The sequence below is a fragment of the Channa argus genome, chromosome 12 (genome assembly GCF_033026475.1).
Source record: "Channa argus isolate prfri chromosome 12, Channa argus male v1.0, whole genome shotgun sequence".
Taxonomy (NCBI): Eukaryota; Metazoa; Chordata; class Actinopteri; order Anabantiformes; family Channidae; genus Channa; species Channa argus.
In genome coordinates this window covers 9,749,213-9,762,844 of record NC_090208.1, presented here as the reverse complement: position 1 = coordinate 9,762,844, position 13,632 = coordinate 9,749,213, and the positions used below count along the sequence as shown (strand labels likewise).

The 13,632-nt window shown below is 38.1% G+C and overlaps 1 protein-coding gene across 5 annotated transcripts; it reads right to left on the bottom strand.

The window, feature by feature from the left end:
* Positions 1–2,869: 2,869 nt before the first annotated feature.
* Positions 2,870–12,998, bottom strand: LOC137136868 (uncharacterized). Of its 5 annotated transcripts, none has more exons than XM_067522627.1 (8): positions 12,589–12,998; positions 6,515–6,572; positions 6,021–6,093; positions 5,040–5,092; positions 4,600–4,950; positions 4,458–4,526; positions 4,084–4,251; positions 2,870–3,983 (listed from the first exon to the last, which is right to left on the bottom strand). In XM_067522627.1, exons 2-8 carry the CDS (start codon positions 6,564–6,566, stop codon positions 3,955–3,957), a joined length of 795 nt encoding a protein of 264 aa, XP_067378728.1. In that variant the 5' UTR covers positions 6,567–6,572; positions 12,589–12,998; the 3' UTR covers positions 2,870–3,954. The 5 variants fall into 5 exon arrangements, with proteins under 5 accessions (XP_067378728.1, XP_067378727.1, XP_067378729.1 ...); XM_067522626.1 differs by having other exon boundaries at positions 6,515–6,569; XM_067522628.1 differs by lacking the exon at positions 12,589–12,998 and adding an exon at positions 9,826–12,553.
* Positions 12,999–13,632: the final 634 nt, after the last annotated feature.

Here is a 13,632-nt window from a genome sequence, read left to right as displayed (position 1 = left end):
AGTGACAACACCTTTACCATCAAATGGGACGGTGATCTCACGACTGACTTGTCGCTCGCCAACCTCGTCTGTTTTTACGAATCCGAACCCGTTAAAGTTCTGTATCACATGGCTGATGGTGTCGAGTACCCAGATTCTCAGCATGAGCAGTTTGCAGGACGGGCTCATTTAGACAGAGACGCTCTGAGAGAAGGACGAGTCAGACTTCATCTGTCCAGAGTCACAGCTGAAGACTATGGAGGTTACAGCTGTGAGCTGACAGCTAACTTCGACAAGAACACACAGAGATGGGGGCTCGAGGCAACTGGTGGGTACCATTATTGCAACTTATGAAGTGAAACTCAGAAATAATCTGTGTATTGTTTTACTATGTTTTAAAACTGATTTCTTCTGCAGAGTATTTTGTCTTGAATGAAGCCCAGAACAAAGATGGAGAAAACGCGGGTGTGTCTCTTATCAAACCAAAGTCTGAACTAACAGCTGTTGAAGGTAGATTAACACAGAGAACTGTTTCCTTAATATTCTGAATTCAGAATTCATTATAGTTTATATCATCAAGGGTTTTATTTTAGTTAGTAGTTTTCAGCATCAGTTCCTGCTCATTAAACTTTATCAGACTGATTGTTCCTAGTCATAACATAATGTGCAAAAAACATTTCCGTGTTTCTTCCTGTAAAAAGAGGTTTTGTCGTTGTAGTTTTCTACATTTCCCTCCTCTATGTATCATATATAAAGCACTGTTTTTATTTCTTCATGCAGGTGTAAGATCCCCATCACGCGGTGTGCAACTGGGAGTCCCAGTTTACATTGAATCAACTGTAGCTCCAATAGTTCTAGTGGCTTTGATTGGTGCCCTTTTAATATGGGCAACCTGTAGGTCCAAGGGAGACCGAAAACAAGAACGTAAGTCTGCTTTTACGTGCTTTGGTTTGTTTCCACCATGTCCCCATCTGCACTCATTGTTGTTTTATGTCAGTCACAGAGATCAAGACCAGCCTGGATAATCCACCAATCTCCAAGCTGAAACTGGTAATGAAAAGGAGTTATTTACCATGTGTGCTGGTTCAACAGAAGACGATGTATCGGGAACCAAAACTGCTCCCGGTGTGACTGAACATCTGACAACATGGGCAGCAGGATGGAATCATATAATCATATAATCTAATTAATCTAAATTAAGCTAACATATGCATACTGTATAATGTACAATGTTCTTGTTGCTTCTTAATGCAGGTGGTTGGTGATTAGACCCTTGTGTTACTCCAGCACTCTCTTTTTAATTCAAATATTATATTATAGGGACTTGCTAATAATCTCTTTTTATGCCTATTCATGTTTATCTTATGTTCTGTAATTTTTCTGCTGTGATAATATCTTGAATATCACCGCGTTAATCTGCAAACAGGCAACAAGCTGAGAAAAGGGTGTTGTCGAAAGTTTTTTTTTATTTTTAGAACATCCTGTGTGAAGGTTTGAACTGCAAATCAGCACTTCTGCATGTTTAAGCCAATTAATGATGCATACTCTTTGATTAATTTGTTGGACTTTAAAATAATTTTCACTGTAATAACAAGTTTTAACTTGAGGACTATAATTGCTACAAATCCCAATAAATCAAGTTACTATTCCGGTTTGACTCTGTGTCTGAAACATATAAAGGTGTTGTCTGGTTTCCTGCTGGACTTTAATTATTTATATATAACATATATTATGTATACAGAATATATACATATATAGATATATATAAGTTTTAGATGATCAGTGTACAGTAAATTCCATAACAAGCTTTAAAATAAATGCTAATGCTAACACTATTTAATGTGAGTTACTTTAACCTCGGAAAAAGACAACACTGCTTAACTCCACCGGTTGTTTGATTACAGGAATTTGTCTTGGGCTGTTTTTATTTATCCACTTTCATATCTTGCCTTATTTCTCTTTGTCTTTCTCTATGTATTGTATGTATAAGTATTTCCAGTATGTCTTTTGTATTTATGTCTCAAAGTAGATTCGCTAAACACTACAGCAAGTATTATGAATAATTACAGTAATTCACTGACAGCGAGAAAGACATTTTACCTTTTGTGTAAAATTTAGGTAAATACATTTCCCATCAATACATTTTTTTTGCCCCTTTCTGTTCCAAACATTGATGTGTAATAATAAAAGAAAAGGTTTTGAGGTTGGTTAAACACATTTCTACTTTTGCCTCCAACAAAAAACAAATGGGAAAACCAGATAGTTTAACTGCACTGACACACAACTGTGACTCCTGTAACAACTAATGTGACAAACCCTGTGGTGGACGATCAAACTAGGTTACAGCAGCCGTACTGAGGAAGGAAAACTCACACATAAGTACACAGGCAAACATGGTGGTTTCCACATTCACACATTTGCGCCCTGTGGTTTTTCTCTACATGAACACAAAAAACATCTTCAGCCCATTTGTAAAATTCATGATACACTTTCATTATCACAATCACAAAATAAATCCATGAACTTGGTTTTAGAGAGTGTTTTGTATCAGTAAGTTATAGATTTTTCTTTCTACTTCATATAAGTTGGGGTCTCTTAATATTTAAAATAAAAATGTGTCTACATTTAGTCTGTTCTTGTACAATTGTCTTATTTAATTAGGTAAACCCTCGTTTTGTTATGTACTTTACAGTATAATGAATACCCTGAAATGTATATACTGTAAGAAATGAACACTTCAGTTTATGGTAATTTTGTAAGACAGCAATAACACATTTTTGAAGTCAGGATGATGCACTTACGGTGAAATTATGGCCGATCAGAGTATGTTATATTGTAGTTGTTTAGTCATTTTACCAACAAGGAAGTTTTGACAAAAATCTACACAAGCTTTTCTTTGTGTCCTTAAGGCTTTAATTCAACAATGTTTCTGCGGCAAGATTTGGACATTGTTTTATTGTTGAACAGATCTCATAATGAAAGCAGAAGAAAGAGCATATGAAATGTGGACAAAGATAATGGAGTGTTTAAAAAAAGAGTGAATACATTTTTATCATTCATAGTTTTAAATCATGTTAACAACTTGACCATCTACACAATATAAAGTGAAAACAATGAAAATATTGATTCATTAATTAAATATGTTTAAAAGTATAGAATCTGCACAATTTCTGAATAAAGGTCAGAGGGTAAATACCTTTTAAAAGGTATCATGACATTGGGCAATAAACAAACTTGGGTAAATCATATGCGTAAGACAAACACAACATATCCTGGATGTTGGCACAGTCAGGAAGTTGCACTGGTTGTGTCACATTGTGGCTTATGATGAGCCAAGGGGCAGTGAGGACATATATCTGACAACAAACTGCGTGTGAAGTGCTGAGCAGTGGTCCTCGAAAAAGAAAAATAACATTAAAAAACTAAATCTAAAAAAAAAATAGAAACAATGCAAAGCACATAAAAAAAATCTTGAACAGAAAAATATAAACATACTAGATTGTTCTTTTGCTTTATAAAGGGAATTTAAGAAAAAGCATTGTCTTCAACTGTAGTTATTAAGTACAGTAGTTTTACTGCAGTTTTAGAATAAACTTAAAACTTGTTTGAAGTAAGAAAAAAGTCATACACAGACTATAATTAGGACAAATCTGATAGTGTTATTTTGTTAAGCAAAATAAAAAACTTCACAATGTTCAGAATTTGTAAAATTCTGTAAAATACAATAGGAAAAGTAATCTATTACAAAAAAGACACACTAATGCATATAATGTGTATATATCTGTGTCTCCTGACACCACAAACACCCACTTGTTATTATCTTATTAAAAGCTGTGACAGCGACTGCGATTCTGCCTCTCGAGTAAATAGGTGATGTTCCGAGAGTGAGAGTGTGAGAGTGGAAGTCAGCCAGATGTGCTCCACTCACAGCTGGAGTATTTTTGGATGTTGACGGAACGTGTTTAGATGAATGGGTCAAATAGGATTCTTCAGGATCTTCTTGTCTGTCGAATTATTATGACAAAAAAAAAAAAAGTAAGAAGTAAGTCAGCAATCATACGTGTAAGACTGCTTCATTTAAAACAATAGGAAAAGCAAACATACCACTGGGTTTGCGGAGCTGAAAAACAATTGCAACCACAAATAAAACTGCAGCTGCCACCGTTACAGTTGCCAGAGCTGCTGTTGCTATGATCCAAATAACCTCCTGCCGCGATTCTTCAGGCGACTGTTTAGGACCTGGGCGAAGACACGAAACCCCTGTGTTCATTTCTGTTGATTCCCACATATTTTAAATGTGGTTCAGATGGTGAATCCATCACAGATAATGTTCCATTTTTAGTTATGAATTTAGTAAGTTGTAAAAAAAAACACATTGGTTAGTGCCTTAAAATTAGATTTTTAGATCATATTTATTAAGTAATAACCAAAACACCCTGTACGTATTTCTGTGGCAAAGCTTCACCACGATTACTCACCTGCAGTAGTTGAGGATATGTCTCTGATGTCTCCACGAGAGTTCTTCAACACATTCAGGACAAAATGTACTGTAAGACAAACCTGTGTTATAGGTTACTACAGCAGAAAACACATCATTGGTAGTTTTCCTCTTGATCTTACCAGTTGCCTCGAGCTCCCATCTCCCTTTGTTCTTGTCAAAGTTAGAAGCCAGATCACACTTGTAATCTCCAGAGTCTTCAGTCCTAACTGTTGACAGATGAAGCCTCATTTGTCCTTCTCTCAAAGTGTCTCTGTCCAACTGAACCCGCCCTGCAAACTGCTCGTGCTGAGACTCTGTGACCTCAACACCGTCTTTCATCTGATACAAAACCTTCAAGGGCTGCGACTGCAAAGCACACACAAGGCTGGTGACAGATGGATCCATTTTCAGCTGACTGTTCCATCTGATTGTGATGTTGTTGTTCTCCTCTTCCTGATATGAGGTCCGAGTCCATTTCACAACAAATATCCCTGTCAAGGAGAGAGAAAGAAAGTGATACAGAGACATAATTTGCTATGAATTCACAATAAAAATCATAGTTTGTTGCAGCTTTACAAACCAAAGACAGAGGAGACGAGGATGCTGAACAGAAGGATCCAGATCACCTTCTCTCTGTGAGAAACCAAACAGTTCAATTAAATGAGGACGCTTCAGATAATATATAAAAAAAAATAGGTTCATGAGATCAATTGTAAACTACAGTTCCCTCCAATAGTAATGGAACAGCTTAGGCAATTCATGTTTGCATTTCTTAGAAATGAAAGAAACCACTGGTACGAAGGAAAACAACAGCCAGTGACAGAAACATTGTGAGAACTGCGAACAACATTCAGTCCTATTACCAACAACCTCCACAGAGCAGGACTAGAGTATGACAGATACTGTTTGTTACAATGGAGACAAAATGGCGCCAGTGCCATTTTGTTTTTTCCAGTTGATCCTTTAAGCCTTTAGCTGTTACTATAGATTCTTTCATACGTCACTGAACATGTTAGGTGTTGTACTTTTGGAATGATCTTGGCAGGGAGCAAGGTGTGGTGAGTAGCCACAGTACCCACATAATCACAATAATGTTTGACTGTGGACTGTTGAATATCTAAAGTCCTTGAAATTATTCTGTATTTCTTTCCAGCTACATGTGAATCGATAACAGCTGATCGCAGGTCTTGTAACAAACTTTTTTTTATTTTTGGAGACATGATTCACATTGGCTGATACTGCTTGTCGACATAGTTCTAAACCACCTCGCTATTCTGATTTGATTTACTGGACTCCAGGTTTGCAAACACCGGACTCCAGGTGACGTTTAGTAGCGTAATGGTTCCATCAGTTAGGATCTCTTTGTATGTTGAATGGGTGTTTTCAATAAGGGCATGAAAGCTAAGAATTATTGTGTGTGATAATATTTGTGACTTTAAGATTAGATCAAAGTTCATGTTCCATTTACACACCAAAACCACGAAACCTTTTCCTGCCACTGTATGATTATCTCAGTGTTCATGCATAGCAGTTTATAACCTATATTACAAACAAACTGTACCTGGTCACAGGTTTGTAAGTGAATCCTACATCAGGCATTTTCAACGATTCCTTCCCAGCAGGTGCCTGAAGGTCTGAAAAATGGGAGAAGACACAGTTTTCTTTGCAAATGACAGTCTGGGTTTATTGCATCACTTCTGGAGCTCAAACAGTCTTTTACATACTTTCAATTCATGTTGGAAAATGTCACTAAAGTCTCACTTCCATAAATTACTTCTCGACAGTGTCAGTGGTGCATGAAAGATAAAAAGTGGCTTGACTTGATGGTTTTTAAAGTGTCATTTTTCTGACCAGAACATCATAAGCTCAGGTGCTTCCTGTCTTAGCACTTTAAAAAGTTAAGCATCTTTATCCAGAAAGCTTTTCTGTCTAAACAGATCCAACCCTGAGGGAGATTTGTTATAGGTTGATGTAAAAAAATGTTCCATCAAAAAAACGAAACTATGAGCTGGTTTGAACATGATATAAACAGTGAACATACATTGTGGTACTTACTTATCTGGAGATGAGCCAGCAGAACGTCTGTGTGTTGCATGAGCTTCTTCATTTTCTGCTGAAAAAACAAAGTATTTCACTGCCCAACAGTTGGATTCAAACTAAACTCAACATGCACAACCGAGCAACACTTTTAAAAAAGTAAAAATAAAACCGAAAGTACTTTTTCCACAGCTTCTCTGAGCTGTTCTATTTCTGTCTCATGAGTTGTTTGAGGGTGAGCGTTCACAGTGTGAATGTGAGCAGTGTTTTATTCATTTCTTTCTTTTTTTCCTATGTAAAATTTACCAAAGTGTTTTCAGATAAAGTGAGTGGACTATTTGCAAGTTCCTGGTTTTCTGCAGTTAATGTTTCACTTGAGTTTCCCATCATCACTGTGCATGTTTTATGTGTGTGTTGCATATGGACATGTTTTATTATAATGTTTTATTAGCTTAGAAGTGTTTGATGATATTAGTGACTTTGGTATGCAAAGATCAATCCATGCGCAATACCAGGTAATTGCCACAGTATTTTACAGTAAACAGTCACTTAGTTAAGTAAAACTAGGTGTAGAAATACTCTGTGGTTAGTAAAGTTCCTGCATTCTAAATCTTACTTAAGTACATTTAAAAAACAACTATTAAGCAACCAAAAATAAAAATACTACTTATGCATAACCACATATTTTGATAATATTAGATTTTATATGATTAGATTATAGTTTTCAATTACTTTAATGTTGCAGCTGGTGAATTTTTTGAAATCAGGTGGTATCAGAGGGTGTAGCCACAGGAAGTGACTGCCAGACTTTCAGTTTCATTTTTACTCATTATATTAATCACATACCTCCACAGACAGAGTCGTCCACCTATTTATACAATAACTCAGATCAATTTACATGTGGCGCACAAGTTTGTTCTGTTTCAGTCAAATCTGCTGTGTCAATTCTCAGGTAAACTCAGGAATTTCTAAATGGATCAACACATGAGATCAGACTGAATTGTTAAAGACATTATTCCTCAGCATTTTATAATTAGGACAAGGAGCAGCGCTGAAATTCAGGGTACATATTCAGGGTCCTAATGCCAGTTAACTCTACATCACATCTCTACTCTTCCTCTTTTTCCCCCACAGGGACTTTTGCTGTGTAAATAACCTGTACATCACAAAACTATGTATAGTAGCTCTGCTGCTCTTTACTCAAGCAGAGCAAATCGGAGGAAGTGGCCTATATTCACCTCAGCAAAAAAGGATGTGGCACAATAAACACAGTGAAGCCAGCAGCACAGTCTTGAGATGTTTTTTTTTTAAATGTTGTTAATTATTGTGAGGTGTTACAGAAAGAGAAGGCACTTCTGCTGTTTGACACTCAGCTGTTGTTGTTGCAGTGATGAAGTGTCACCAGGAGGGAAAGAGTATCCATCACTGGTCAAAGTTTTCAGAAATAATAAAAAAGAAATAAATTAAAACATATAAATAATAATGATAATGGTGCAGTTATGTGGAGAGCAAAAACATTTGTCAGTACTACTGATGATTGAACCACAGAGAGATAACAAAAAAAAAAATACAACTAATAAAACTAAATAAATGTAAAATATGGATAAAACTGCCAAAGCACAATGAAAAATTAAACATAAGAAAGACAACAAGGTGAACCAGTAGAACATAAAACACTGAGACACACATTTATGAAATGAGTAGGTCTGAGCTGATGCAACCAGTGTTTGTTTTTAAGGTTGGTTAAGATATTCCATCATTACATCAGTCATGGGACTTAAACCACAACACAGAAGAATCAACATGTCTGCTAAACATTATTAAACTGGTTGCAGGACTAAAGTTGGCACTTTGGGATGTACATGAGAGAGAACTAAAAGTCAGAGTCTCAGTAAGAGTACTGTTAAGGGACAGTTTTCCAGGAACTCAGTGATATAAATAACTTTGTTTCATTCTTAGTCTGTTAATATACCCAGTTAGATCGAAGCTATGGAGAAACATAACACAACTTGTGTTCATGTGAAGGTACTGGTGCAGACTGATGATGTTAACACAACAGAATGGAGCTCAAAAAGCTTAAAGGGGATTTTTTTGGTCATTAAATATTCCAATGATAATATCTGTGCCCTGAAAGAATCAGAAATAGGGAAACAGGAGTAGTCTTCTTTGCCACTTAACAGACCTGATAGAATGTTGTGGATGCTCTTTACTTTTATTTTCACTTTCTGTAGCTCAGCTGGTATCTTACTTTAGATCATGTTACTTTAAATTTTGCCACATAACTACAGTTTTGACTGTAATATTAAAGATAAAAAACTCAGCGACATAAACACAGATAGCTCACTTGTCTCCAACTGTGTATGTAAAATTTTCCATTTCCTTTGTGTTTTATTGTTAACACAGTTCCTGTGTTAGTTCCTGTGTACGTGCTCTGCACCTTATGTGATGCACAGATGGTTGCAGGTCCTGAAATTGCAAAGCTCAAACATTTTCATAGGTTGTCACTGTAACCGAGACATGGCCAATAGTCTTCTCATAAATAAAGTTAAACTTTCTTTGTTATTGATACTTTTTATAGAAACAGACATGTGTAATCAAGACAAATAACATATTTCTTTGTTAACATTTGTGCTGAAGAAAAGATTTAAAGCTTCAAACAAAAGGTCAACAACCGGTGGAAATTAAGTGTGAATTAAGTTTAAATAGGTCATGTTCGAACAAAACCTGAGGGGTGAAATGATGCATTTTCTCAACAAACTAGACTCATGACAAACTGAGGACTGAAACTCTGGAGTTAACTGCTAATAACTGGAAATTGACATGCACCTGATCTGCCACAGCATCAAATTTATTACTTTTATTTATTTGAAACCGAGAAAATATTAATACTGAAAAGAAAATCTTAAGTAGCCTGGTAGGATTAACTGACACACCTTACAGCATTTTTTTTGTGTGTGTGTGCAGCTTTAGGCTGTGGCAACAAAGCATGACTAAAAAGGAAACAGATAGCAAACGTGGCAACGAACACAGGGGACTGGGGACAAAACACCAAACACAAAACCCAGCGATTGTGTTTGTCAACCATGACCCACAACATGACCCCGGGGTGTAAACTAAACACTCCTATGTCTCTGACACATTCTCAACTTTACACAGCTGACTCTACAGGAGCTCTTTGTTTTTTATTTTTAGTATTTGTTTTTGATGAAATTACATATTTGCCTAGTTTTATTTCGTATTATTCTTGGTTGTTGTCTGTCAATGTATGTTGCGGTCTCCCTCGGCGTTCGCTGCGGCGGCCCAGTCGCCCGCACATGGACTACGGTTACCTTTTTACGCGGGGACCATACCAAATCCACCTGGGCTCATGCTCCAGTGTTCACCATCGCAGGTGCTGGAGCCCAAAAACCACGGCCTCCCATCGGACATTGGAGTCGTTGAACAACTAGGACTCCTCCGTCGACACCGCTACGTCCATAGAGGATCCGGCTGGGGGTGCGTTTACACCAGAACCGGGAGATCCATTCCTTCATTGTGGTCAGAATTTCGCTCCCCGACGGCTCGATTACGTCATCCGAACACCGTCACCATGGAGATTGAAAACACTGCGAAGCCACGGACCGGGCAAAATGGAATTCCTGGAGAGGACTTCCGGAATCCTGGGGTGGACCCCAGAGTTCTCGTCCTCCGACCAAAAGAAATACTACACCAAACACTAAACTTGAAGTCTTTAATGTCCAACCCCTATCAAATAAATCCTGTTTAATCCAACTGATATCATCTGCCTGACTGAGACCTGGCATAAACCTGAGGCCTACTCAGTTTTGAATGAGTCCTGCCCCCCCTGATATACCTACCTTGAAAAAGCCTCCACCACTGGCTGCGGTGGCGGCCTAGTCATAATCCACCATGAAGATCTGAAACTGTCACCCCTCCCTCTTCTTAAACTGTCTACCTGAATGTTTGGCAATTAAATGTAAACATGAACTCTCTATAGTAATAATTTTTATTTACCGGCCACCAAAGCAACACCCGGGTTTCATCACAGAAATGTATGAACTTCTTTAAACTCTCTGTACATCATCACCCACCGTGCTGATACTCTGCTGCTGAGTTCTTAGAACTGCTGGACTGCTTAAACCTGAAGCAGAAAATTCATGTCCCCACCCATAGTAGGGGCCACATCCTCGACTTAGTCATTACTGACTCTATCCCCATTTCTAACCTCCAAGTATACGACCTGGGTGTCTTGGACCACAAAATAATTTCAGTGGACTTCCCTTCATATACACTGTTTTCCAACCCACAGCGTTGTATCCGGTTCAGGAATCTGAGAAACATAAATCTCTCTTACTTAAACGCTGACATCAAAAATCTCTCCATTGTCCCACAACTCCCCTCAGTCTCTGAACTAGTACTATAACAACGGCCTCCTGAATATCGTTGAGGCCCATGCTCCTCTTAGATCACGTGTGGTCACTTTCTCCACATCTGCACTGTGGTTTACAAGGGAATTCCGACAGATGAAAACAGCTGTGCGGGCCCTTGAGTGTCGCTTTGTCTCAACCAACTTAACTGTCCGTAAAATTGCCTACCAGGATCATCAAAACAACTACTCCAAAGCACTGGCCACTGCCAGATCACAATACTGCTCAAATATAATCAATAACAGCCCCGGGAACTCAAAACAACTCTTTTCCATAATAAATCATCTACTCAAATCTCAAACCCACACTGGTGGTAACCACACAGAGGAGCAGTGCAACAGTTTCATAGCACATTTCACCACTAAGGTTAAAACTATCTGCTCCTCAATGTCTGTCGTAAACCCCCCACTCCCTTGGTAAAAGCTAATGTCTCAAACATAAGCCAACTCATCACCAGCATCATTAATTGCTCCCTCCAGAGTGGCACAGTCCCAACATCACTGAAAACCGCAATAATTACACCACATTTAAAAAAACCCTCCCTGGATCCTGAAGTCATGGAAAACTATCCAATCTCCAATCTTCCATTCCTATCAAAGGTCTTGGAAAAAGCTGTCTTAGCCCAGCTCCAGGATCACCTCAAAAGACACAATCTGTTCGAAAAATTTCAATCCGGCTTCCGCCCCTCCCACAGCACAGAGACAGCCCTGGTCAGGGTCAATAACGACCTCCTAATGGCTGCTGACCAAGGCTTCCCATCTCTTCTCATTCTTCTGGATCTCACTGCCGCTTTTGATACAGTTGACTACAAAATTCTCCTCCATCGTCTGCAGCATACCGTTGGTTTTTCTGGCACTGCTTTTGGGTGGTTTGGTTCCTATCTCACAAATAGAGCTGAATATGTGGCCCTAGGGGATATCAAATCTCAGTCACACTTGGTCACCTGTGGGGTGCCACAGGGGTGGGTTCTTGGGCCAAACCCTTTCAACATCTATATGCTCCTCCCTATGTGACGCTGAAAGGCTGGTCCACACCTTTGTCCCCTCCAGGCTGGACTACTGCAATGCACTTCTCATTGGAATCTCCGGCAGGAGCCTTCAAAAGCTCCAATATGTTCAAAACAGTGCCGCCAGGATTCTTATGAGGGTTCAGAAACACAAACACATCACTCCTGCTCTTTGGACACTTCACTGGCTCCCCATCCACCTTCGCATTGATTACAAAGTCTGTCTCCTCACATTGCAATCTACAACAAGACACCTTCGTTGCACCAACACTTATCACCTCTACGGCGACTGTCGCGCAGGAAGGTAGAGCGGTTGTCCAGCAATCTCACAGTTGTTGGTTCAATCCCCGGCTCCTCCAGTTCACTTCCATAAATTACTTCTCGACAGTGTCATTGGTGCATGAAAGATAAAAAGTGGCTTGACTTGATGGTTTTTAAAGTGTCATTTTTCTGACCAGAACATCATAAGCTCAGGTGCTTCCTGTCTTAGCACTTTAAAAAGTTAAGCATCTTTATCCAGAAAGCTTTTCTGTCTAAACAGATCCAACCCTGAGGGAGATTTGTTATAGGTTGATGTAAAAAAATGTTCCATCAAAAAAACGAAACTATGAGCTGGTTTGAACATGATATAAACAGTGAACATACATTGTGGTACTTACTTATCTGGAGATGAGCCAGCAGAACGTCTGTGTGTTGCATGAGTTTCTTCATTTTCTGCTGAAAAAACAAAGTATTTCACTGCCCAACAGTTGGATTCAAACTAAACTCAACATGCACAACCGAGCAACACTTTTAAAAAAGTAAAAATAAAACCGAAAGTACTTTTTCCACAGCTTCTCTGAGCTGTTCTATTTCTGTCTCATGAGTTGTTTGAGGGTGAGCGTTCACAGTGTGAATGTGAGCAGTGTTTTATTCATTTCTTTCTTTTTTTCCTATGTAAAATTTACCAAAGTGTTTTCAGATAAAGTGAGTGGACTATTTGCAAGTTCCTGGTTTTCTGCAGTTAATGTTTCACTTGAGTTTCCCATCATCACTGTGCATGTTTTATGGGTGTGTTGCATATGGAAATGTTTTATTATAATGTTTTATTAGCTTAGAAGTGTTTGATGATATTAGTGACTTTGGTATGCAAAGATCAATCCATGCGCAATACCAAGTAATTGCCACAGTATTTTACAGTAAACAGTCACTTAGTTAAGTAAAACTAGGTGTAGAAATACTCTCTGGTTAGTAAAGTTCCTGCATTTTAAATCTTACTTAAGTAAATTTAAAAAACAACTATTAAGCAACCAAAAATAAAAATACTACTTATGCATAACCACATATTTTGATAATATTAGATTTTATATGATTAAATTATAGTTTTCAATTACTTTAATGTTGCAGCTGGTGAATTTTTTGAAATCAGGTGGTATCAGAGGGTGTAGCCACAAGAAGTGACTTTCAGTTTCATTTTTACTCATTATATTAATCACATACCTCCACAGACAGAGTTGTCCACCTATTTATAACTCAGATCACTTTACTTGTGGCGTACGAGTCTGTTCTGTTTCAGTCAAATCTGCTGTGTCAATTCTCAGATAACTCAGGAATTTCTAAATGGATCAACACATGAGATCAGACTGAATTGTTAAAGACTTTATTCCTCAGCATTTTATAATTAGGACAAGGAGCAAAGCTGAAATTCAGGGTACATATTCAGG